General features: G+C 40.2%; 2 protein-coding genes across 5 annotated transcripts in view; both read right to left on the bottom strand.

Annotated features, from left to right (window-relative positions):
- LOC109043175 (neuroendocrine convertase 1) overlaps nt 1-14,762 on the bottom strand; it is a 31,212-nt gene extending 16,450 nt beyond the window's left edge. The window contains exons 1-4 of one of the 4 annotated variants that reach the window (XM_072304131.1): nt 14,565-14,762; nt 2,959-3,171; nt 1,275-1,382; nt 693-872 (exon numbers count right to left, since the gene is read on the bottom strand). In XM_072304131.1, coding sequence (XP_072160232.1) covers nt 693-872; nt 1,275-1,382; nt 2,959-3,147 — 477 coding nt within the window. In that variant the 5' untranslated portion in view covers nt 3,148-3,171; nt 14,565-14,762. Of the gene's footprint in view, nt 1-692; nt 873-1,274; nt 1,383-2,958; nt 3,172-14,366; nt 14,524-14,564 lie in introns of those variants that run through there. The other 3 variants (XM_019060286.2, XM_072304140.1, XM_072304134.1) reach the window with 3 other exon arrangements.
- A 1,532-nt stretch (nt 14,763-16,294) lies between these two features.
- The window catches only part of hwt (SH2 domain-containing adapter heavyweight), a 50,056-nt gene continuing 39,450 nt past the window's right edge, over nt 16,295-26,900 (bottom strand). Inside the window, exons 4-8 of the mRNA XM_019060255.2 lie at nt 25,746-26,193; nt 23,224-24,545; nt 22,406-22,550; nt 20,863-20,982; nt 16,295-20,517 (exon numbers count right to left, since the gene is read on the bottom strand). Of these exons, the coding sequence (XP_018915800.2) occupies nt 20,328-20,517; nt 20,863-20,982; nt 22,406-22,550; nt 23,224-24,545; nt 25,746-26,193 (2,225 nt within the window). The 3' untranslated portion in view covers nt 16,295-20,327. The remainder of the gene's footprint in view (nt 20,518-20,862; nt 20,983-22,405; nt 22,551-23,223; nt 24,546-25,745; nt 26,194-26,900) is intronic.

Raw genomic sequence — 26,900 nt, 5'->3', positions numbered from 1 at the left:
TGCAGTTTCAGAATTTTTCTTTAAAATTTTGATTTGGCGTGGTATTCAATGGAACGACAAAAGTCACAAATTTACGAGAGACATTAGTTCTCATAGCGTTGACTTTGACAGGAGTTAACACCCTAATTTTGCTTTCCACTATACTTTTCTTTCCTCCTATTTCCTTCTTATTCCACTTCTAATCCTCATTCTCCTCCTCCTCTATGCCGAATTTCCTTATTTTTCCTTTTTTTAAAACCTATTTTCTCCGTTTGTAAAAATTTGTCCTTGAAAGAAATGATATTTTCAAAAATATATTTCTGACGAAAATTAAGGTACCCAGCACGCGAGGAATGGGTTTAGAGTTGGTTTCCTTAATAGGAAATTCACGTGGTCTTGTCGTGAAACTGCAACAAAAAACCGATAATTGCACCGAAAATTCGGCGCGAGTATGACGCCAGCGCAATTTTCCATGCATCAGCGATTCTATGTTTCACGGCATGCTTACGTCGTGATAAGTTTAAGTTGCGAGTGCGTAACTAACGTAAAGTTGAAATTCTGGAATCTAAAGTCCAGGAATCGAAACAAGTCATCGTTCGCACAGAGCAAGGGAGATACAACTATCGTGAAACCAAGTTAACTGTTATGCTTTTAAGGTTCATGATGATTCCTTATGTTTTGCTGCTTCTTTGTAATAATAAAATCTGCCTCACCATGTACCATTGTCTCGGCCAGTACTCATCATGGAACACGTTCGCGTACTTGCTCTCCCCGGATAGATCCTGATTGCGGTGTTGCAAAAATTGATGTTCTGTTTGTCCTAAATCAAAGCTAGGAGCAGGGTCTTGCCGTTTCACCAATCTCTTTGAACATTGCTGCTCGGCCCATTCAACCTGAAAGCAACCACTAACATACGTATACTTTTAAGCTCAAAATCTTTGGTGCAATTAAAAATTTAACAACAACAAAGTGGTACATTTTGAAACGCTGTAAAAAGGATATCAATTTTTGACCTTGTTGATCTGCCTATTTTTTCAGCAGTTATCAGACATAAATAAACTAGGAATTAATCGAAGGTTGGGTGGAGGATATTGGTGATAATATTCAAAGCGAGAAAATTGTGGTTTATAACAATGTACAGACATGGATAGGTATTAATTGAAAGTTCGGTGGCATTGCCGTCCCCATTATGCTAAGTATGCCTTGAGAAATCAGAACACCGAGAAAGTTGTGCATGCGGATTTAATCAATTATGTGCTAGGGCTTTGAATATGGTTTCCAGGACATCAACTTACATTGTCAAGCAAGTTAAGTTGCTGTGTCAGATTCGCGCTTTCAGTTGGGGATTTCGTCGGATGATCTAGCTTTTCTAGAATGTAATAACTGTCTTTTTCACCCGGTATCTGAAAAGGACAAAAGAAAAGTGATCAATTACAATTAAGACTTGCAAGATCAAAAGGGCATTAAAACATTTTTCGAACTTTCAGAAAACTGCAAAAAACTTGAGCTTTGTTCCAGCACGATGAGGTTTTTTGATTAAAGGCTTAAATTACAGCTTGAGTTTAGTGCTAGTGTCCTCAGGTCTGAACTTCCTTTTATCTGATTGGCCAATTTTGTGGTCGACGACTTGACCTCTGTGCTGTGCCTCAGCCTCCTGGATTGTGGTGATGAGTAGCTTTTTGTGCGATTTCGAGTACCTAAATAATTTTTATCACCTTCTCCGGTGAAAATTTTTAAAAGTTTAGGCGCGCGTTCCTTCTCCTCTCTATAAACCTCAAAATTTAATCTTTTAGTTTTCATCAGGACGCAGCTTTGAAAATCAATTTTTGGCGTTGTATCTACTTATTTCGGTTTCGACAAAATATGGATTTGTGCCCTTTTAATCATTTGTGCTTTCATTACTGGGTCAAAAATCGTCAATGAATACACTACTAATCTAAGGAGAGAGGATCTCCTCTGAAAGAAAAGACTAAATGCATGTGGTCTTTGTGGATGATTAATATGAAATAAGAATTTTCACATAGTATGATTTCAATTTTAAACTTCCACCGTATCGTTAGTAGCATAAAGATCATTTCCTCAGAGAGAGAAAAACTATACACAAAAGCTATGTGGCGATAGTGAGAAAGTAAACTTTAATTGGATGACACCCAGGGATGTTAATTACGTAATTGTCTTGCAATCTTTTTCAATTACGTCCTTAAAGGGAAACAATACGAGACATGGAGCCACCCTCGGATTTTATTTTTACTGCGTGGCCGGGCTGGCAGACCAATGGGGGGTGAATGTGAAATTGAGTTACGTGATTTTCATGTGAAGGTATTTTAAGTCAATTAATCCATTTAGTCTTGTTTTAAACTTAACAAGTGTCTTCTTGTTCGAACCAGCAAAGAACAACTCAAGAGCGAGGATTTGCTGCGTTAAAATACGGAATTGTCTCCTTCTATTATTCTGATATATTTCATGAAACCCACTTTAGGCAATCTGAGACCAATTGCAGTCATCGTCTTGCTGCATAATGGAATTAACGATGGCACAATGAGTGCTTAAAAAATTCTAAATTGGGATCATCACACTAGGATATACCGTCTTGTTTTCTAAATTTTCAAACATCATAATCAAGGCACGTGTTTTTGAAGTTGGAATCTACAGAAAATTTGAGGTTGGCAATACATGGGTTCTTAAACTTCTCTGTTATGATAACTAATTCTAGTTGCCGTAAATCTCTTATTTCAAGGCATTCATTGGCATTTTTTTTTTGTCCGAAACTAGATTAAAAGCACTGCAGCCGAATGTGAGAGGTTGCCCTGATCTTCTCACTGGAAAAATTTTATGTCTGAGTTTTGACAAATTTACTCGGATTATCTTTTCCTCGATTTTCAAGTTTTTTTGGCATTTTTTTACTTAAATTGTAAACATATTTACTGAAAGATATGCAAATCTTGTAACAACTCGAAGAGTGACAACGCAAGGACTTACATCTCCGACGTAACGATAGCCCAAGTCTTGTGCAATTTTTTTCGCCGCATCCGATCCACCCTTAGTCGAGATGACCCACTCGTGGGTGAAATGTTCTTCTGTTCCCTCGTTCTCGTGGTAAGGGCCGATATTATCTTGGACGCTTCCTCTAACAAAATACGAAAGGAGAATGGTCACCAAAATAATCATCCTGCCCGATCATAAACGTACAATCTAAAACATCACCAGTTTCCAAAATCACTTTCAACTCGTCACAATACCTTTTTGCAAATATTGTGCTCACAAAAAAATCGATTTTCACAGAAAAAAGGAAGAGAAAAAAGCACAGTGCAGCACTCAAATCATGTGAGATGAGAGAGGGCACGAGGTAACCTTTAGGCAATCACAGAGAATTACAAAAATGTTAACATTTATTTTATTTTACTTTTTTTTTTTTTTTTTTTTTTTTTTTTTTTTTTTTTTTTTTGGCACGATGAGTTTTGTTTACCTAACCTTTAAATTATAGCATAGCTTTTGTGCGATTGAACTTGAAAATTTCAATAGCTAAGGTCATTAGTCATTATAACGCAGATCTTCTAAAAGGAAAAATGGATTTGTTCTTCATTGCACCCAGCTTTTTTCATCTTCATAAATCCCGTCAAGATGTGCCCCCTTTTGAGCGTAAAAGTTTAGAGTTGCAACTTTGGGAAATTTATTTTCGAAACACTGGTTAGTGTGACCTGTGACAGGGGGAAAATTAAACAATTCTATTAAATACCTTTGCTTAGGAAGTCCAGTTTTTCTATTTTTTCAAAATTATCAAACTTTCTTTGAGGGGTAAATTTCCCTCCAAATCTCCAAAATTGTATTGTTGCAATTTTTTTAACTTTCTCTATGAATGTGACTTCAAAGGAACTATTTATCGGTGCAAGTATCTCAGTTGCGTAAAGAAACGGCCCTTGTGCCCTCTTGATCTTAAAAGTTTGATTCTAAAAGTAATCTATGTGAGGCGGTGGGGGAAAAAAGGCGTGAGCCTGCCTCACGCCCTTTTTCAGAGGAACGGCTAGTTTAATCAAAGATAGTCCCAAGCACGTACACAAAAATGTAGCTGCAAAATTTTGCGAGATATACTATTTTTTTAACAATAGTTTTAGCCTGAATCAGATCACTGGGAGGAGAGGGAGCAACAGAGGAAGGTGTATTCTAGCCCCGTAGTGAATATAAAGATGATTTCTGAGTACTTTACCTTACTTCCTCTAAACTTTTGAACAAAATATATAATTTTTCAACTGTTAACCGGTTTATTCACTTCCTACCGTCATTTATTTTCCGCTTGCAAACTAAAATTGACTAACTCATTATCTATTTTAAACAGTGGCCGCGCACAGTGACATAGAGTCCCTGAAAGCAAAGGAAGCTCTGATTCCTCTTTTTTTTTCAAAATAAAATATAGAGGTAATTATTTTCCAAGTGTTAATAATTTAAAAGATAACACAAAAGAGAGAGAGAGAGCCGAGCCAATTTTTTTATAAAAACGAATCGATATTTTAGTAATTTAATTGAACCAGTCTCCGAGAATAACATGGAGAAGTGATGCGCTTTCCAGCTCACTTGTTTATCTCAATGAATAAAGTTCATTTTTGTCATAAGGTGGAGGTTAACTGAAAGCGCTAAGTGCAGAGGTGAGGAATTCATGGCTAATAGCGCAAAGAGAGTGTCGCGACTCACTCCAAGAGCGCAAATCCCCAAAGAAAGGAAAACTTAAAAAGAAACACTTATACATGATTTTTGGCCTCGCCTTAACCGAGGAGTTTATGCGAGGAACTTTAGGCCGGCCTCGAGGATTGTTCTCGAAAAAGTTCGCACCTAAAACGTTAAAAGTATTTTTCCGAAAGGAAAAAAAAATTAAACAAGGATACCTCATTCATGTAGGTCAAAGAATGCTCTACAAAGCATGCTCAGGTGCTTAAAAGTGTTTGCGATCTCGAGGACCGGCAACGTATTATAAAAAAAACAATACATGCATTTTTTAGCTAATTGACAATGTGGCGATAAAAATTGTGTAGTGGATATATTAGTAGTTTAAATGAAGAATTGAGGGCGCTCTGTCATTTAAAATTCATTGGTACAACCCGATGCCAGGGTGAATGGTGAGTACGCGCAGAGTGGAAACGCCTTCAACTCTTTGCTTATGCAACACGGACATCCGGGGAGCTCGAATAGTTGTATCCATGCGTTGTGATAAAATTCGCTTGGTGTCCGTTGCTTTGCTTGTTTCTCTCACACCTCACTTTGATTCCAGCCTCTCCCCTTGCGTCGATGAAGTAAAATATTACTGATTTTTATCGTAACATTGTCTATTTTCCGAAAAATAATTTGATTGTTAACAGATATTACAACGTTCCCCTTCTGAAATGTGGGCTGCGGCCCTGTACTTCCTGACCTGAGGACACGTTAAGAAAACATTTTCGAGAACCTATCCAGACATATATGTTTTTGCGAAAGAGTTAAAAAGAAGTACGTCATCAGAAATATGCATCAACCTGGGATCAGTGCAGAACCCGTTGAGGAGGGACGCAAAGATGTCCTTACGACAAATTCTCGATCAGATTTTTGGAGGTTGCGCTTTTGGAATTTCACCCATAAAGTTCTGCGGATAATTTTTCAGCTGGGACAGTTATTTTTCTAAAATCATATACATTTTTCGTCCTCAATACTCTTAATTCATTAATTGTGCTGACAGTAGTTAAAGAAGAGGGGCTTTTGGAAATAATTTGAGACGATAAAATTTACGCTTCTGGAAGTTCACACTAAATTCCTGTCCAAAATAAGCTGAAATAAAACGGCGAAAATTCGATACTTAAATAATTCAATTCCAATTGAGAGAGAAAAGAAAATGAACAAATGAGAAAATGTTATTTCTATTATTTTTCAATTCAGAAGCAGACCTCATATTTTTTTATTGAATATTCGGCCGTAGATAATGCACTAAAATGAAGTCATGCACACAAAAACTCCTTATCAAAACACCCTTGGAATCAAAATTCTGAAATTCAAACTGAACCATTAGCTAAATTTTCAATCAAAGTAATCTTTCCACGATGTTAAAAGTTTTCACGGTGCATTCAGACTATGCGATTTAAGTAAGATTCAAAGTAAACTGATCGAAAAGCTAAACGATTTTGATAGTAGAAATTAGCCATGCTATCAAACTTAGGTATTAATGAAATGTCTGCGGATCACATTACCTTAACCGAAACCGTCTCCTCCAGAGGAAAGTTTTCTCTCCTACACCTTCAATGCGATACACTCACTCCCACATTTAAATAAATGGTTATTATCATTCTAAAAGAAACTCTGCTCGCGGATCTGTTTTCCAATATTTTTTGATACTGACTACGATTGGGAATCTAATTTTTAAAACCGCAACTGAAAAATTAGTGAGCTCATGGGTCCTTCGCTCGTGACCACTTGACAGTCGTCTAGCAGAACACCCCCTGGAAAACTGGATTAACTCGTAACCCTAATTACAAAGAGTGGATCTTTGCTTTTGCGCGAACTTTTCTCACACGGTTGTAACACACACAAGCATAGAAATTACACAGTTGTCTTAATGAGCAGACATTTGTGAATTACACATAGAAAATATTCCGGTTAAGTAATTTTTAGTGAAGCACTGCACAAGATCAGTAGGGAGTGATCCAGTAGACCGTATCCTAACTGCAAAATGTGGAAAATTTGCAATCGCAATTGGGATCCCATGATACAAATATCATAAAAATACACCCACTTAAAAGTGAAGTGGTGGGACCCCATGAAACATCCATGGGTCACCGTTAAGCACGCGCCAAAAATAACTTTGCGACAGTGATACTCTGAAAAAAAAAAGAAAAATAAACCTACACCTCATACTTGTTATCAAATATCGATTTGTCTCTCAATTTTATCAGGAGATTACTCTTCACAAGGAGACTCAGCTGTTTCATTCATGAAAATTCAGCCCCCGCACATGCATGAATGGAGGGTGTCACCCAACTGACGATGAAGACGGTAACAGAAGGTGCTTAGCGTGGGACGGAGTGGAGTGTAGTCTCTCCACTTTTTCGGAATGGAGTTAAATTAAGAATAAGCTTACGTTTTGAAAAAAAAAATAAATAAATACAGGATAGTTTTGAGCTTAAGTATTTGTTTACTTTCTCCACTCACACGGCAAACAAGCTTGCAACAGGATTGATATTTGCTCATTTAAAATTTCATGAAATCTTGCAGTATGCGTTTGCCCTGAGCTTGCCGAAAAGTTGTTCCACAATTTTTGCCATAACGCTTGCAGCAACATGAGTCTTTAACTTTGCTACAAGATTTCAGAGCACTTCCACGGAGCCCCGCCGAAAGTTTGCGGCAAACTTTTCTATGAGGATACTGAAATTATGTAGTAAAGGTACTGTTCCACAATTTTTACGCGGGACAGGTAAGCTTTCAGCAAGCTCACAAGATATCACAGAAAAATTTCCGCTTGCTTGCTGTGAAGTTCGTTATCCATCATTGTTGTGGTTGTGATGAAAGAATAAGCTAGGAGCGAAAGCTTAATGCATGCAGGCTCGCAATGCCAACTTAAGGAAAACCAAAACCAAATTACACGGCAAAATTAGCCCGTTTTGGAGAATAAAAAAACGCCAATTTTCCAGGCTGGGGGTTTAGTGACCTTCCCGACATTTATAAAAATTCAATGTTGAAATATGTCTTTTAGTTTTCTTATTTACGTACTTTGACAAATCATACTATTATTTTTACAGCTGTTTTTAGTTAGGGATGGGAGTCCCTCACCTCCGCCATACTCGTTGGGCATGATTCGTTGGCCATTATTCCACATGAGCACGCTGCCGTGCTAAAGGAGAACGCCGTATGAACATTCGTGAGTTGCCAAATTTCTCCGGATAGATTAAGTATTTTGAGAAGAGTTATTCATATTTTTATTTGATATTTTCAGATATTTCAGATAAAAACGCGAACAAAATGGGCCTGTTGCATGCAAGAGATACAGCCGCGCGAATAGACTTTTCAGAGGTTAAATGACACAAAAATTACGGTGGTCACATCAAAAAAGTCTGAAATACACTCCTTACTGCGCAATTTGCGTTGTTAGGAATGCGGTTTTTCAAATTTCCCGCGTCTGGGGGCAGTTTTCTAATCACCGGAAACGAGCAAACGGCGGGCTCGGTGATTTCCGGAAGATGTCGAGTCGTTGTTGTTGTTGTTATTTTTTCCTTCAGTTTGTTTACAAACCCAACGTGATCTCTTATAGTGGTCCATATACGCTTTATGCAGTAACCAAATCGATCAACTTTTAAATATCCAACGCAATCCTTCTACATTTCATTTCACGATATCACGAGCTCCGATTTTTAGGTTATGTTGTCAGTTTTAGTTGACCGGAAATAGCCGCGAGTTGCCGTTAATTGTTTCCGTTAGAAAACTGCCCCCAGACGCGGGAAATTTGAAAAAGCGCGTTCCTGACAACGCAAATTGCGCAGTGAGGAGTGTATTTCAGACTTTTTTAATGTGAGCATCGTAATTTTCGTGTCATTTAACCACTAAAAAGTTTATTCGCACGGCTGTATCTCTTGCATGCAACAGGCCCAAAAATTACGGTGGTCACATCAAAAAAGTCTGAAATACACCCTTACTGCGCAATTTGCGTTGTTAGGAATGCGGTTTTTCAAATTTCCCGCGTCTGGGGGCAGTTTTCTAATCACCGGAAACGAGCAAACGGCGGGCTCGGTGATTTCCGGAAGATGTCGAGTCGTTGTTGTTGTTGTTAATTTTTTCCTTCAGTTTGTTTACAAACCCAACGTGATCTCTTATAGTGGTCCATATACGCTTTATGCAGTAACCAAATCGATCAACTTTTAAATATCCAACGCAATCCTTCTACATTTCATTTCACGATATCACGAGCTCCGATTTTTAGGTTATGTTGTCAGTTTTAGTTGACCGGAAATAGCCGCGAGTTGCCGTTAATTGTTTCCGTTAGAAAACTGCCCCCAGACGCGGGAAATTTGAAAAAGCGCGTTCCTGACAACGCAAATTGCGCAGTGAGGAGTGTATTTCAGACTTTTTTAATGTGAGCATCGTAATTTTCGTGTCATTTAACCACTAAAAAGTTTATTCGCACGGCTGTATCTCTTGCATGCAACAGGCCCATTGTCTGAATTTGAGGAAAAATATTCACAATTTTCTAAAAAAATTCGGTTTTTATTGAAGGAGATATGGCAACGTCTGAAAGTTCATACGGCGTTCTCCTTAGCACAGCAGTACGGAAGGCACCACTTCCACGCATGCGCGTTATCGTCTTCACGGAGGTGCAATTCGGGGAGCTTTTGCTGTATTTTAATTTGTTGACTATGTTATAGGATCGAGGTCCTTCACCCGAAAGCTTGGCGTGCAGGCGCCGTGGGTGCCGGCAAGAAAATACGGGGGCCCTTTCCCGGAAGATGTGGCGAATTCGTCGGCTGCGGGACGGAGCTTTGCCGGTTGTTTTGCCGGGCACAATGGGTCCTCACGCACGCGCCGAAATTCGCACGAGGACGTCATCGGCTGCCCGTGCGTGACGAACCGCGTCGTGGATGACGCCTGCCGATGCCGTCTTCCAGCTGCTCACTCCACTCGCCGATCACTGCAAAACACCGCGCCTCAAGCCACGCTTCCACAAATAACCCGCGACAAGGAGGTGACAGATGTGCTCCCATTCCGCGTCCGTCAAAAATTCCGGGATTCGGAACTTTTTTGTTCCAATTTCTCCCTCTCCATGACCGTCAAAAGTCCGAGATTTTTTGAGATTTTTCCAAAAGCTCCGAGAAATTTCCGGAAAATGCAAAAGATCCGGAACATTTTGGGAATTTTGAAAGTTCCGGAATTCGGTACTAGTTCCGGGAGAGGGAGCACTGAGCGACATGCATCGCGGCGCACGGCAGGTAGCCATATGAGTTTAAATATCCCAATAACAAGGCTCTTGTATCGAACAAGTGCAAAATCATAGATCGTATTCGATAGTGGTCTATGTATCGTTTGGTTCAAAACAATACAACATTACTTCAAACACAAATTTCAGGATTTAATCTGGGAAAGCTGAAAATGAGAAAATTCCTGACAATTTCACTTTTTATTGTCATTTGGTACTCGAAAGAATAGAAATTCGATCCCAAAAGACTCGTTATCTCAGATTTCTAAATTAACTTTGAGGCTAAGTGGATCTGTAAGCAGAATTCGCTCGGCCTTAATCCGTGAAAATTTGTAAGCCCGAGCATGGATATCTTCCAAACTCCCTGATGTCTTCGGACAATAAATAGTGCCTATAGATGGCTGTAAATTTCTAAAGGAATAGAAGCCACTAAACTCTCAATAAAAAAAAAAAAAAAAAAAAAAAAAAAAAAAAAAAAAAAAAAAACTTTGAGGCTATGTTTACATGTTGAACCAATCGATATCGATACGGTCTCACCTGTTCGATGTATCGAATACGATCTGTGGAACCGCGGCTTTAACCTGCCCTGAACTGATGACGCAACAAAGCGGCGCGGCGACGCGACGCGCGACGTCCCAGCCAACAAACTCCACCGATCTAATGGACTTTTAAAAGGGGAGTATCGCAACTGAAGGATCCATTTCTGATTGGCTCATGCAGCCATCTTAGGCGTCATTGAGGCGCTTTTAGTGTCAAAACAAGGCAAGCGTTGCATGCAGAATTGCAGATAATTCAAAATAATGTGAGGCTTTATTAGCTTTCATCACCTTGAATTGTACTAAAATTACATGATAGCTTGAATAGTCTTAGCAGATTTTATTCGGTGCACGCTTTTCAGTACACGATTTTCATCATAATCTTAGGAAGCACATAGTCAACTGTTGCAAGTAAATCCTTTAGCCAAATCTCATATTGAATGATCCTAAAGTCCCGCATCACCCCCAGGGGTCTGACCCCTTTTGGGGGTGGTTCCTTTAAAATTTTGGGGGATTGCGTAAGTCGTTTCCTTTGACCGAGGATCAATCACAAAATTTCGAGTTTTTATCTCAATTTGTTCAAAAGTTACACAAAGATGCCTGGTGCTGGTAGTGCGGGACTTTCGGATCACCCTGCTTCTAAAGCTCGGCGAATCTTGGATGTCGCTATTATACGTAGCTGAGCGAGAGAACTTCTTGGAAATTGTGAAGAAACAATAATAGACACTTGATGTTATGATGGTGTTGTGCAGTATGGAGTTGTTAGGAAATCCCCAGGGCCGGATTAAGGGGATGGCCACATGGGCCGCAGCCCATGACGGCAAAATTTAGGGCCGGCAAATTTTGCAATCTTTTTGAATGTAGGTATCAAAAAAGGAGAGAAAACAATCTGATTCAGAAAATAAATTACAAACGAGAAAAGGCGACAAAATTCCTCATTTCCTGAGAGTAAAAGTATAGTAAATTCTAATTTTGTCGTCTTTCAGTGATACGAGAGACAACACCTTTAATTAGTCGAGTAAGGAGAGAAACCAAATACGCAGTTTGACCTAGAACGGAGCGGCGCGGCGGTCGGCATGAAACACATAGCGCCTACAAGACTGCATGAATACTTCACGCATTGCGTCAAACACACTGCGGTCAGCAGCCGTTGGCCCGAAACGCATAGCGCCTACAAGACTACATGAATACTTCACGCATTGCGTCAAGCACACTGCGGTCAGCAGCCGTTGGCCCGAAACGCATAGCGCCTACAAGACTACATGAATACTTCACGCATTGCGTCAAGCACACTGCGGTCAGCAGCCGTTGGCCCGAAACGCATAGCGCCTACAAGACGGCATGAATACTTCACACATTGCTTTAAACACAGCGCGGTCAGCGTGAAAAGCATAGCGCCTACAAGACTGCATGAATACCTCATGCATTGCGCCAACACAGTGCGGTCGGCGCGGCGGTGGAAGTTAAAATTTTTAACCACATTTATGTTTGTTCTTTCATAATTTTTTCGTCCTTTTTTTATAAATGGAAGGCCTTGTCCAAACAGGGATGTTTTTACGGAACTGAACTTTTGTTAGTGTAGACAGGGATTTTACAAAAAATGTGCCCAACACGAGTAAACGCGTCTTATACATCCTCCACCGGCTCGCTCATTTGATGGTTTTTATAGATCGTATTCGACAGATCACACAGGTGAGATTATATTGATATCGATTGGTTCGATATGTAACCACAGCCTCAAAAGTCAATTTAGAAATCTGAGGTAACGGGTCTTATGTGATCGAATTTTTATTCTCTCGAGTATCAAATGGCAATGAAAAGTGAAATTGTTAGGAATTTTCTCATTTTCAGCTTTTCCAAATTAAATCCTAAATTTTTTGTTTGGGGATATGTTCTATTGTTTTGAACCAAACGATACATCGGACCACTGTCGATTACGATCTATTGATGTTTCAAAACAAATGAGAAGGGGGCGGAAAAATACAGGCGGCCCATCCCATGGGCGGCATGTAGGTAAATCCGGCCCTGGAAATCCCCGGATGTAATGTAAAATATAACGTATTAAGATACGGGGGATAACATGGGTTTCTCGCAAGAAAACGATGCAACGGGAGGCAGAGTTAAGCGAACGGAAATTCTAGGAGGAGAGAGAAAGAACGAACTCAACTAATTGTTTATTTAGTGGGGGTATGTTCTGTAGCACCTCTTCCTTCTCTCTACAGGAAAGGGTCTGGATATAATTTTTAAATTCCTGCTTTTGGGTCTCATATGTTTTGATGCTAAAGGCAAGTTCCAAGGTATACTTGCAATAACGACAATAAAATCGGCGTTATACTAAACTATTAAAGAGTTAGCCATGTCGCCTCCATACAATGAAATTGGACAACATAGAACCGAGGGAGTTAGAATAGTTGTTTCTGTTTGTGAGGATCACAACAAGGCACTATTTCTCCTTCAATTCATGAAATAGGCAAAAACGGACCCACGAAAGTCTCAATAGTGGTATCCTCATGTGAAGAAAATTTTGCAGCACAGAAATTCTATTTTTGGCTCATTTAAGAAATAAAATAAGTATGCAATTAGTATCTCCATTTCAAGATGAAGTCCGCAACATAGCAAATATACATATACCGTATGAAAAATTATAGAGCTTTAACTAAATTCATCCAGCACACATATAGTTTGCTGTGTTGCGTGCCCTTTATCCGCACGTGAAATTAGGAGTAAGCAAATTAGATGGTCACACTGGTTCAAAATGTTTTACTGGCGACAACTAAGGGGTCTTATACTCTCTAATGGAAGACCAACTGCCCTTTATTTACAAGCGATGTTTAAAAGCCACTTGGTCCTACTCCAAGTATTTTTTGTATTAAATTTGTTTAAAATATAATTAGTGTGCGGGTGCTTTTTTAAGTATGTGTTGCACGAAGGACATCAACGGTGAAACTACAAAAATGCGTATCTCGGTTTGCGACGTTGCGCACTTGACTGTTATCATTCATTTTCGAATGGAAAAAGCTTGACATCATTTTTTGAAAACTTCCCTGATTTTTCCTCTCCGTCTTAGGAATATTCTTCAAAAATTTCGAGCGACGTTGCTAATTCGTTCTCTTTGGAAAAAATATAATGAGAGCGTAGATTTTGGAACACCGCAAACTAGATACGCTTTTTTGCACTCACCGTCTTTACTGAGGAATTAATAGCTTTGTGACACTAGCATCCCTATAAAATCTAAATGCATTTGACGGAATTGTGACTATCCATAAGAGCGCGCAATAATCTTTCTACCCATGGGCAAGCCCTAACATCCTACAACTTAAAGCTCACTGCGACTGGCCACTGATTAAAGGGTTCTGTGTTCGGACCTCCGAATGACATTTTTTTTCTTAACTCACTATAATTTTCTCCTCCTATCGCAAATCGGATACAAGCACGGGGGTGTTGGTCCTTTTTCTGTGATGTATTCCTACACTCAAGGTTTTTAATCCTTAAGTTGATTCTCAAAATAGAATTGTTACCTACATGTGTACTATTACAGGGTCACGTGGTCCGCAGCTCTTCAGAATAAGAAAAAGAAAACAAAATAAAAGATATTCGAATCTGTATCCGACTTTGAAATGTTATTCAATGTTGAATGTCCATGCAAAGACATATGGTAAGTCAATGACATACTCCTGCAGCCGTTGTTATCCAGAAAGATAACCTCTGAGCTATGTTAAGTCACTTGCGGGAGAACACAGTTTTAAAGGATTTTTGCCACGTTTCAATCGTGAATATACCCTGGTCAGAACTGTAAAGTATACATAAATGAAACGCATAGGGAAAAAAATTAGCTTTTGATTTGATCAACGAAAAAGCTCTGAATTGATTGAAAATGCCTGAAGCCACACCGCGGTTGAAATCTGTACCCATAAAGCAACTCAAGTTCACAGTACCTTTAATCGTTGCCTTTGTGAGATGAGTCAGTTATAAAGTATCATGGGTTTAAGAATGAAAACACTGGAAAATGGACGAAGGAATGCTTCCAGATGATAGAATATGTGTAAACTCCACAGCGTTAAAAATTGAGTATTCCGTACCGAGAGTGGTACTCTGACTAATCTACAAAAGCGAAAGAGAGGCTAAAAATGTACCTGTGCAGATTCTGCTTACGTTCCATCACGGGCACATAATTGGGGACGGGGCTGGTGGGGACTCAAATTTATAACATTCGGAAACACATGCGAATAGTGCGCATTTACCGCCGGGACTAGCACGCGATGGAAAAAGTTGACTTTTATTTTAGCCCGTTTTCACGATCCCAGCTGCATTTTCCAGAAACACCTGTATGATCCTCCGTGTTGAGTCTTTAAGAAATGCTCGGTAATTTAGCCGTGTTTTGAGTGCAGTTGTACCGCTTGCATCACTTTCATTGGAAAGTTTTTTTTCCCTTCAGTCGTCATTGAAGTAAGCCGCATTGCCTAACTTCACTCAAAAACCCGTACTTTCTTCACTAATTTTGGACTTTAACAGTTCATGCAAAAAAAACAAAACAAAAAATTGAAGGGCTGCATTCATTAGGTGTATGAAACTACCGAGAAATCTGACGGGCTAGTTATTGTAACCATTAGATTGTTAAAGTGTGATTGGTATAAATTGAAAAAGAATTGTGATCGGTATATTGTTAAGGTTTTAAGAATTGATTCCTTTTTTTTGTTTCGGATGATCAAACCTGGAAAACGTCCCGTGTGTGTGTTCATTGTTTAATTTTTTCCCCTCAGCCTCTCCCCGCGTTTCTTTTTTTTGTGATGTTTTTTTTTACATTGTTAAATACACCCCTCTGTACATTTTACAACACTGAAATATTATTCTCACAATTGCATTTCGAAGTACCTACAAACATGTTTTTGACGTCAAAGATTCTGTTGACATTTGTTTGTGGAATTACTGTGAATACCGGGATATACTTAAGTATGATTTTTGCAGGAAGAACTTCAATGCGTACGGGCAGTGGTTGGAAGTTTTAAATTATCATCAAATATTTATATTTACATCACGAATAAAAATTTTGAATTATCAGCATATTACCGGATGGATTTAAAATCTGCAATAATGAACAACTACATGTAATTTTGCTTTTGTGTCGGTATGTACCGTACGAGAGCTTTTTGAGAGGCAAGGTTCTGTCGTTAAAAATAAATTATGTGTATACAGTCACGAATAGGATAGGAAAAGGCGAGGATCCTTATCTTCTCGCTGCCATAAGCAGGGACCGGTAGCATTGTTTTTTAGCTTTTGTTTTTTTAGGTGTTTTAAATTTTTCTTTCTCGACGTTTGATATAATGAGTGGGCGACCGGTTGAAACGTCCCGTGCTTTGTAAATTATTTTTTTTTCAGACTCGTCCCCGTCTTTTCCTGTACTATTTTATATCCATGTTCTGGAGCTGTCATAGTGTGCATTTATCTATGTAATCACAAATAGGAGTTAAGTAACAGAGCTTATAACTGTAATGGTAATTGTTACTGATTTTATTATCTTGTCAACAATGACTATTGCTAAATTGAGGAAGATTCTTAGTGAACGTATACCTACAGCGACAATTTCCCATCGTACTTAGGTATGCTTTCTGTTAGGGCTTCTCGCTTCTACCTCAAAAGCGAATGTCCTGCCAACCCATAAGGTGTGCCAAGCTATTATTTCGCAGATACAAGTTGAGTGAAGTTTAATGGTAGGTAGATTAGTAGTGATTCGAGGTCGAAACCAATTCAAACGCTCTGGTCGGGCAAAATATTTTAAAAAGCAACTCTTTATGAGTTTTATCTTCTTGAAATGCAACATGTTTCTTAAGAACGCCATTAGGATAATAATGTGAAACAACATTAGTTTATGAATGATATACTTTAAATTTATTTTTGCCTTTTTTTAACGAACATAAAATGAACAACAACAACTACATAAAGTTTCACAAATGACTTGCACAAAATACAAATTTACAAAAACTGGTAACTATCACTGTTTGGTCACTATTTCGTACCTGTAAAAAATTATTATAGTTCGAAGTATGACTTCTTAAAAACATATACTTGGTTTTATTTTTTACCGAAGATCAGATCCATAAGTCAACTCAATCAAAACATGATCAAAATTTTATCAATCTTCTTTGTTTGAGAACTAAAATTGTCTCATAGAAATGGGACCATTTCCATGAGTCATGTGAAATATTTGCAAAAAAGCATCTATTGAGAAATTAGTGAATACTTACATCAGCAAAACACCGGTTTATTTTATTTTTACATTTCAGTCATGACGTCACGAGATCGTCAGTAAAAGACGAAATGTATCCAATATTACCAAGAATATTGAATAGGTATTTCGCTTTCTACTTCTTGATGGAATTAATATCGTGGCATCCTTGATGCCACGCATCGTGGTAAAATGTTTGTATAATCGAGCTTTTAAAGTCGTAATCATTCACCTCCCGTCATTTCTATAGATGACGTCTTGAGGGTGGTGTTGCTTTCGCAAGTTTTCTTATTTGTCTTCACCACATACATTATTCGTTGAAAAACTCATTAAAAGCACATATCAACGTGTTGCTTACGTTTGGGAAATAAAACACAGATAATTAGCTTGGAACTTTGCTGTGTCAGGTTCATGAATAACTTGGGCTCGATCGCTAAAAAAGTATCCTCAAGAGAACACTTCACCCATTTTTCAGAGAAAAAATGACCTAAGGTTCATCTTCGTGTTGAAGTATGAGGTACAAAGCTCAGTTTTATGTTTACTGTCATTAAATTAGAGACGGCATATAGACGGTTCTGTTAGGGATTAACAAACAGTATGGAGGGAAAAAGATACACTTTGATGGCGATCTACTTAATTAAGACACTTTTAGCATGCATGACTGTTAAAGAAGAATGTTGTACACGTAGGTAATCGAACAATTTTCAAAATTCGCTTAAAATTAGGCAAACTTTTAGTATGGCCAATCGCACGAATCATTTTGGGAAGATGCATCTAGTAGTCGTAAACGTCCGTCGCAGGAATGCAGTCCACTGCCTACGCAGGTAGTCTGTCATTTTCTCTAATGAAAATCTGATTTTTTCCGATTTTTTTTCTTAATAAAATAATGATCCGAGTGTACTTATAAAAATATTTACATTTTTATTGATGAATTTGAAAAACGTAAAAGATGCTTAAAAGATCAGTTGCATCAGAATTGCTCAGTACTTTATGTCGTTTATATATGACATATGACAATGGAACTTAGTATGTAGGAGTTTTTGCTCGAACGAGCTTTTTCCCTCTGTATTGAGATTTTCAACTTTATGCTGAATTTTCAACGCATACGTTGGCAAAAATCTCCAACATACTGTCAGTTTGTGTAATGTGGAACTTCTTGAACGGTACATTTTTTGGAAAAAAAATCATTGATTACTTTTTCGAATCAGTGGCAAGACGTGAATGATCGATTATCAATATTTTTCCATTTGAAGCTATGTTAAAGAATCGATTTTTAAGATGTTTATTGCGAACATCTTCTTTATTTATCCTTTCCTCAAGGTTTAAATGGCTAATCCATTGATTTATCTCAAAGAAAGCCCCGCCACTGTTTTCAATCAGGATACTAAAAAATTTAGGATGCCTCATCACAATCAAGCAAAATTTTGTGAGTCTTTAAAAGTTGACCAACTGCATAGGCAGTTAGCATATTGCCTTATTTAACTGTTTGCCTGCGACTAAACAATTTGGATTCAATTGAGAACTACCATTCGAGAGTGTAATTAATGTAACAACTAGGTCCATTTTGAGTATATTCGTAATCTTTTTGGAGTGTTTTCAGGACGTCTACTCCTCTTCTGATAACCGCATACACCTAAACTTTCAAACTTACAACCGCATTGTTTTTACGTATTGTTAACTTACTCAGAGGCTTAAAAATCTCCTAGATACAGGGTCCGCAGTGAAAGTATTTCTTCCCGCGCCGATTTTTACTTGACAATTTACACACCTCAGGGCGCATTCTTAAAATGAACTCTCATTTTGGTTCGATAGCTGTTGGTAATCCTACTTAAAGATATCGCAAGATTCCAAAAATTGCTTAAATTTTCAGAATAAGGAGCCGCATGAAAATCGGCGTTGCTCCTTGTCATACAAATCTGCTTTCATATCGTTTTCATGCTTGAAGTTTCAAACACCTCCAGTATTAATCTTAACTATGGTACAATGGTATTGATGGTCTCGTGACATGAACTTTTAGACCTAAGATTGCACGAAAATAGTTTGGCAGGAGTTTTTTCCTTTCTTCATTTTCTTTAAAAACAGTATTTAATAAATTTCAAGGTCACTGTTTGACGAGCTCCAGATAATATTTTCTCAAATCTTTAAACACTTATGCGTGAATATAAGGCTCAGCGTGACTATTGTTTCTTAATTTAGCTCAGTATGATTTAAAACAACTAAGTTGGACTTAAAAAATAACTTGGTATAAATGGCCAAAAACATACACGTTTCACTACTCATTGATCTCTACTAAAAGTTTCAATACAAACCGTCTACATTCTACAAACGTATCAAATGGATATGTGTTTCTTAAACTAAAATCTATTGCACACTACTTTAGAACGGCACGCACCTTTTACATTTTTCTGACAATTTCCCTTGGCACTAAACAGTAAGTTTGTTGCTCTATAAAACGAGTACTAACACGAAGGCACAAATCGCAACTTTGATGGACAAAAAGACGTATACAGCGAGCAGTATATTTGGTTTTTGCTTGCCACTGGCGGATGCAGCAAATTGTCAACATTGTTCTTCTCCCTTTAAACCTATGGAGAAGAAATCGATTCTTGGCCAGGTGTTCCGACAATAATCGATTATTTAACGTAAGGTCTAAATGGAGGGAATCCGGTGTTCCCAAATTGCTGGATGCTACAGAGTGCATCGAATTGGATAATTAAGCGGATGACGCGATTATTGTCCCGCAGTGAAAGTCGGCAAATTAGAGAATATTTTAGATGGCTCCCGACAAGATTCGGCGGGTGTAGTAAAACAGTGCAGTCACACAACGGGAGGCTGAGATACGGTACGGTATATCTAATTGCACACGATGAAATCTAGCGATCAAAATATCAAGATCAGGTGTTGTGATTGGCTTATTCGAAAGCTTTGACCAATCACAGCGTTTGTCCTCGATAATTGATAACAAGGTTTGATCGTGTGACAAGAGCTTATCTGTAATCAAATTAACACACATTTTGTGGCGTCATAGTTGGTGGGCATAAAACAAACTGTTCAAATGGTTAAAAGGGATATGGAGGTATCCTATTGGTGTGAGCGGGTGGCTGTAATGGAAATAGGAGGTAGGTGATATACTAACTAACGGTAACCCACGACTGAGAGACCCCATTGTTAGTCTATCATTTAGCCCTTTAGTCTATAACAACCACCCATTTCAACCAATAGGATCGCTCCATACTCCCTATGTCTTCTTTGTCTATCGCTTTGTCTATCAATTTCAACAATCAGCCCGCAGGATTCTACTTTCATAACTCAGAATTTAGCCAAATTTTTTGGTTTTGGATATGATTATTGAGGCTCATGCGCAGGGATTACCGTCCTTATTTTTTTGGTTTATAAGCATTGAAAATCTGCTGAGATTTTTTACTTAAATAATGCGATATATCGCGTGCCCGTTCGACCACTTCAGAAACCTTGACGAATCTCTTTAAAATCTCGGCTCATAGAAAGACGCGCACGATCCGGCTGATTTGAATCGAATTTTGATCAGTCTCCTTACTGCCCTCCCGACCTTCACGTTCGGTAAAATATCAGACTGAAGTTAGTGCGGCTGCGATGTGTTATACACACGATCCATGGACGGGTAATGATGACGCGAGTTGGTCCATAGGGGATTTTACAGGAGCTGTTCCGGCAATGGGTGAAGTAATCGCATGTGTTCGGCACCTCGAATTGGGATCCGATTCAGTGAGTAATGGTGAATCATAGAAGGAACGTTGACGAAGAGATTGCTAAAATGGCCGAGGATGAACTGATTCGATTCCTTGTCCCTCTGGATACGCATGTGCATGAAACCTCTAGCACTCCTGAAATACAACGACACATAAAAGTTAGTCTCATATCGTGAGTTTGATTCTCTCTCTGGTTTGCAGATCAGGAAATATTCTCGCTAAAGCTCTTGAATTCAGCAGGGATTCGATTCGTTTAACTTTTTTCTTCTTCATCTCTTCAAAAAACAACCGACAGTGCGCTTAAAAAAAGCTGCTAGCACCGTTTCCAGCTAAGAATTACTTTTTCATACGTCAACTGTGTGTACTCGTAAAGTTAAGGGTTTTTGTTGTAAGCAAGGTTCGTAAAAGCATTTCAAGCATTTCAATTTGGCTATTTTTTTCAGAAAAAAACTATATGGAGATATTGTGTGTTGTACTTACTTCAAAGATAGCGAATAATCAAGTCTTGATGATTCGCTATTCCGCACCAAATAACTGCCCTCCGCTGCATTGCGAAGAATGTTTTCTGCCTCCACTCGCGTTATACTGCCATGATACCAACTGGAAAACCACCATAAAATCACGTATTTAAAAAATGCATCATTGTGTATGGAATGTGTTTAATAATAAAATGAATGTAATATAGCTTCAAATGGGGAAATATCGATAATCGATCATTTATGCCTTGCCACTGCTAGTTTTACATTAGAGAAAAGGCCGATCTTTTTCTCCACGCCAATTACCACGATTGAAAGCAACTCTTTGATAATCTCTGTTTTTTGGGGAATATGAGTTGTGTTTCAAACGTTTTCTTCGAATGCATATACCTGTTGACTATGCCTGTGCAAGTTTAATATAAAATTAAAACAGTGCGAATTTTGAATTGTATACACCCTGGTAAAAATTGGCAGTAGAATCTGTGTTCCAAAATACCATAGACCTACAGCCGGCTGTAAGATTTCAATAACTTCGGTAGCCCGCAACACAATTTCTTACAGCCTTTTATAGCCGATGGCGATGAAGCAACAGCCTGGCGATAAAGTGTATGCTAAACGTTACTAATTACGGATGCTAGGACTTGGTGAGTTTTTGGACTACCGCTCTCTTTTTGGGCCGTGGTATCTTGATTTATTTTGCGAGGAAAGCTCCGTACTTTTGAAGGATGCCTGCCATTCCTAATATGTTGGAGCGCCTTCAATTTCGTATGATACTGTGCAATACCTCTCGTGTGAAATTGCTGCTTCAAGCGCCATGGTAAACTCCTGCGCGGCGCGGCGGGCGGGCAGCCAGCGCGAAACGTTCATTGGCACCTATGTGAGTTTCGAACACTGTTCGACGCCAAATAGTTGCTTCAGACGCCGTGGCACGCTACGGCGCGCGGCGCGGCGGGCGGGCAGAGAGCGCGGTACGCGCACTGGCGCCTACAAACCTAACAGGGATACTTCACGCATTGCGCAATGCGTGAAGTATCCCTGTTAGGTTTGTAGGCGCCATTGCGCCGCCGTTCGGCTTTGTGTTAGGCTCTAATATTTAATCTGGCGGAGTCAGCGTTATTCAACTCATGACTTTGAAATTTTTGCACACTCTGTATGGATTATTCTCATTGTAATTGATGAAAAAAAATATGTAGTAAAGGAAAATATAATGTGCGTTTTGTAAATATTAAGGTGATTCCGTACAAACTTAAGGATTCACAAAGCACACGAATTTCTACACAATTTTTTATAGCATTTTATAGCCGATGGCGAAAAAGCAACAGCCAGGCGATAAACTGTAAAGCCCGGCGATAGGAACTATAGCCCGGCTGTATAATTTTTTATCGCTTCATGTAGCCCGGCCGTATGATTTTTTCCACTTCCTACAGCCAGCTATATGATTTTCTATCGCCTACTTCAGTCGGCTATAAGAATTCCTATGGTATTTTGAAACGCAGGCACACGCACGGCAATTCATGTATAAACTTTTAGAAATTTTGAAAACTCACGATTGTCTTTCAAGAGGTAACGTCACATCAAAGCTTTCGCCGGCCAGACTTGTAGAATTGATCTCTCCCAATTTCAAATTTAAATCTAAGGATTTTGGGTCTTTCTTGACACCCGTGCCGAAATTTAACGTCAGTTGAGTTCGACCTGTAAAATGAAGATAAAAAAAATAAGATTAGTGGCAAAATCCCCTCATCCTAATTCTTACTAATGTGAAATTACATAATCCGAGTATAGTCATAAGCAGCGATAGCCACATTTTGCAATGGGTATTTATTGGTTTTAGTTTTTCTCAACACCGAGAAGGGCATCAAAATCATCGTCTGTTTGTCATGCTAATGAAAAATCGCCTGTCCAGTGGCGATACTTGCAAGTTATCTACACAGTTTCCCTTCACTCAAATTTATGCACAACAATCGATTCCATGTAAAGCTGCCTGGTAAATGAAAAATGAAGATTCAAAATGCCCTGAGAATCAAGATTGTGCATAGTGCGTTATTCAACATGATAAATTGTAAATGCCCTCCTCTCTTTGAACTTTCTATATCTTCAGATGTTTGTCTTCATTTTAGTAATGAGCTGAGATTTTTGAGAACAATATATTTATGAGAGTAACGGTTGGGTACTCAATCTAAGGAACATATGATGGTATTTTAAATTTTTACTCTTCAAATTCTACCACACCTTCTACTGACAGGCTAGAGCTAAAACAAATTGATCTGTCAATTGTTGATGTTTTCACCTTAAATACTATCAGGTCTTCTTTCCACAGTTCTAAGCTGAAAAAATTAAAAAAGTAAAATTCTGTTTGCGAACTTACTGACAAAGGCTTTGGGATCGGTCTCTTGAACACTGTTACAGGAGGACGCAAGTGATACGTTATTGGATGGCATAGTTTGGGCCGGAATGGAGTTGCGAAGCCGTCGCTTGAGCTTGGGCATATCGAACGGAAGATCCTTAATATCTACGGAGGTAGCACTGCTCGAGGTGTCCTGGACGCCAAGGCTCTGCTGCATCTGCAACCGCTTCCGCCGGAGCTTGGGCATGTCGAACGGGAGATCCAGGAAATCCGGGTGAGCCTCGGACCCCGTCTTCGACTTGGAGTACTCGATGGAGATCCCGGAGTCCGAGTTCTGGTTCGTCCCGCCACCCCCGGAGTCCGAGTCCAGGCTCAACGTCTGCGAGAAATTCAGGTGGGGCAGGTTCTTCTTGAACGGCGCCCGCTTTTTGGCACTTTTGGTGTCTTTCTGGAGGGTCTCCCCGGCCTCGGCCTCCACGACGTCGAGCAGGTCCTCGGGGGAGTTCCTCTGCGAGGCCGCCCGGTTGTCCTCGGACGAGCGCTCGGACGGCTCCTGCGACGACTTGTCCGAGATCGGCGAGAGGATGTGGAGCTTGTTCTGCTGGTGGAAGAACTTGGACAGCGTGATCGGGCAGTGGTAGCTGGAGCTGGAGCTCTGGATCGCCGACTCGGAGCTGTTGGAGCTGATGCTGCTGGACATGTGGCTCCCGGTCGACGTCGTGCTCCGGTTGTCCTCGCTCGTCGAGCTCCGGATCGACTCGAGGCTGCCCCCGCTGCTGCTGCACGTCACCGACTCGGTGCTCGAGTACTTGAGCTCCGGCCGCGACTTGATCTCCAGGACTTTGGTTGAGCTAGGGAAAGGACGCCGGGTGGAGCGCGGATGCGGCTTCGGCACTCCCGGCGCGTTCGCGTCCTTCTTGAAGTTGGTGCAGCTGGCCGAGAGGGACAAGTCTTGGCGGATGCTCGGGGAGCTCTGGGCGGTGGCTATGGAGTGGAGGGAGTGGAACTTGGGCGGCAGCGGGGTGGTGGACGGCGGAGTCTGGGTCTCGCGGGGCGTGCTCGACGAGGGTTGGGGTTGCGCTTGGGGCTGGGGCTGGAGTCGGTCGTCGATGCCGAGGGCGTCCAGGTCGTCGTTGAGGTCCTCGATGGTGGCCTTGGGCGCCGTCGTCGGGATCGGGCGTCTCTTGGCCAGCGACCGGCAGACGTTGGGTCGGAAGAACTCGGCCGACTCCGAGGAGACGATTGGCCGGAAGCGACGGAGGCTCTCGCTCGAGCGGGAGCCCAGTGTCCCTTGCAGGAACGAACTGCTCGCCACCCGTTGGATCTCCGAGTCTTCATCGGATCTGGAAAATATTAAGAGTGGGAAATTAATATTTTTAATGCCCGATGATTTGTGGGAGGATCGATTCCGATGTCGATTCGGAGTCGCGGAGCGCTCTAGTGCGCTGAGGTAGCGGCTTGATATGTATGTAAATTAATATTTTTAGCTTGTAGAGCAATATGGTTCAAATCAGTTTGGAACAAAAGACTATGGGTCGTTCGTTGAATCTTTATCGAATGATCCTGATCGAAAAATCTTTATCTTAGCAATGCCTTACATCGATCAAGGTCATTTGATATCGATTCAACAATGTAGCTGCAGGAGAGAACTCTGCAAGGTCTATTGGAGATGCTGCGCCACGCAACATTTTTTCCCATAAAAACGAGTTTCCAGGAAAACTGCCTGAATTCTTCTCTCCGCATTTTATCTGTAGATAATTTTATTCGCACTCTGAGTGTCTCTGTTTTACAGAGGGATTTGCAAAATTTATCTAGAAAACAAATGCTTCAGGAGAAGAAATTTGGGAAATTTTTAACTTCCGGTTTCCTTTAACCTGTTCCCCGTGGTAGAACAGAGTTTATGGCATTAAAGGCATTAAAATGTATTCTGGTTTACTACTTCAATGGGCTAATTGTTGAAATTGATATGCAAAGCTTTAGATAAAGAAGACAAAAAGAATAGGAAGGGATCCTATCGGTGAGAGCGGGTTGTTACGATGGACAAAGGAGGTAGGTATTAGATTAACTAAAGCCAACCCACGAGAGACCCTATAGTTAGTACATTTTTTACCCCCTTAGTATATGGATATAGTATTATGCATATTAGTATATGCATTTTGCAAAAAGGAAACACTAGCATTGCAATGTTGCTAAGATTGTGCAACTTCTTTCGTCTTGGAGGAAAAACCCGATTATCCATTAATAGTTTCTATTTTACTCGCTAAAAACTGTAAATTTAAGACAAAAATTATCATCTAAATTTCATAGTTTTTCACGATTTCCGCAATTTTATTGCAAAATATGAAGTTGCACAGTCTCAGCATTATTGCAATGCTAGTGGTTCCTTTTTGCAAAATGCAATCCATATAAGAACCACTCATTTCAATTAGTAGGAGCGATCCATACCAATTTGTCTTCTTTGTCTATAGCTTTGTCGATCAATTTCAAAAATGAGCCTGCAGAGTGTAGTTGCCTCTCTGAAGATGAAGAATGAAAGTGCTCACCTGCTGACTTGCGAGTCGAAGGCGGTCTCGTAGACATGTCTCTTTTGCGACATCTCGTCTAGATCGAGCTCGTCGAGGATTCGCGTGGGCGAGTCCCAGTCATAGGCTTGGCAGCCGGCGACCAGGTCCTCATCAGAGGCGAGCTCGCTGCCCAACGACTCCTCCAAGGAGGCGCGCTCCGGGATGTAGAGCGTGTTGCGTCGGGAGTCGGGCAAGGCGCCTGAGCTCACTGCCGGAGTCCTCCTCGGCTCCCGGGTCGGCATCCAGGCATCGTCTGCTGTGTCCAAGCTCACGCTCTTCCCCAAGCTCGCCTGCCGACGCGCCGATTCCGTCTTCGAGGATCGGATCTTGTGGATGTCCGCGTAGTAGTACGGCGTCCCAGCCCAAGCCGCCGAACTCCCATCCTCCGCCTTCCTCCCTCCCGCACTCTCGAGGGCTCGTAATCTCTCTGAAATTGTGACGCAAATCCCTTCAGGAACTTGAAATGGACGAGGATAAAAAATGTCGAACATTCTCAAAAGGGATCTCCAACTCCTTCATTGAGAAATACCTTTACTCCATTAGAAACCTGGTACGGAGAAGTTAACTTCTCTAAGTGGAACAACTGCCTACTTTGACGAATACATCTTTCTGTGTTCCTCAATTGGACGTATTTATGCGAAATGGAACTGTGTGCAAGTGGAAAGGTGGGATGTGCTCGTTAGTGTTCGGGCAATAAGAATGAACAGGAATTTGAAAGCGCCAGTGACGTCAGCGGCAACGTACGACGGGAGCCACGACGGGGAGATCAGTGGCGGGACTCTTTAACTAATGAGCCCTGTCCACAAGGCTCTTGTCACATGCCCACGGCTCACTAGTTAGCGCTCAGTTCCTTTTGGTTTAATTGAAAATCTCGTGTTTCAATTTTCTCAAAAGGAACTATATCCACTTTTACATTGTTTCTTATCCAGCTTTCACGAGCACACCCCATCTTTCTACTTCCACATAGTTCCTTTTAGCAGAAATACGTCCAATTATTAGAATTAATCTTAATTTTAATTATAATCTTGATTGACCCATTTATTTGCCTTTCTCAATGCAAGTTTTGACAAATAAATCTATTTATTTACTTAATTAGGAAGTGTAACTACAAAATGTTTCCGGCGATCAGCTGAT

Source organism: Bemisia tabaci, chromosome 1 (assembly GCF_918797505.1).
Source record: "Bemisia tabaci chromosome 1, PGI_BMITA_v3".
NCBI lineage: Eukaryota > Metazoa > Arthropoda > Insecta > Hemiptera > Aleyrodidae > Bemisia > Bemisia tabaci.
The sequence above is the reverse complement of the archived record's forward strand: the minus strand, read 5'-3'. Positions and strand labels throughout refer to the sequence as shown.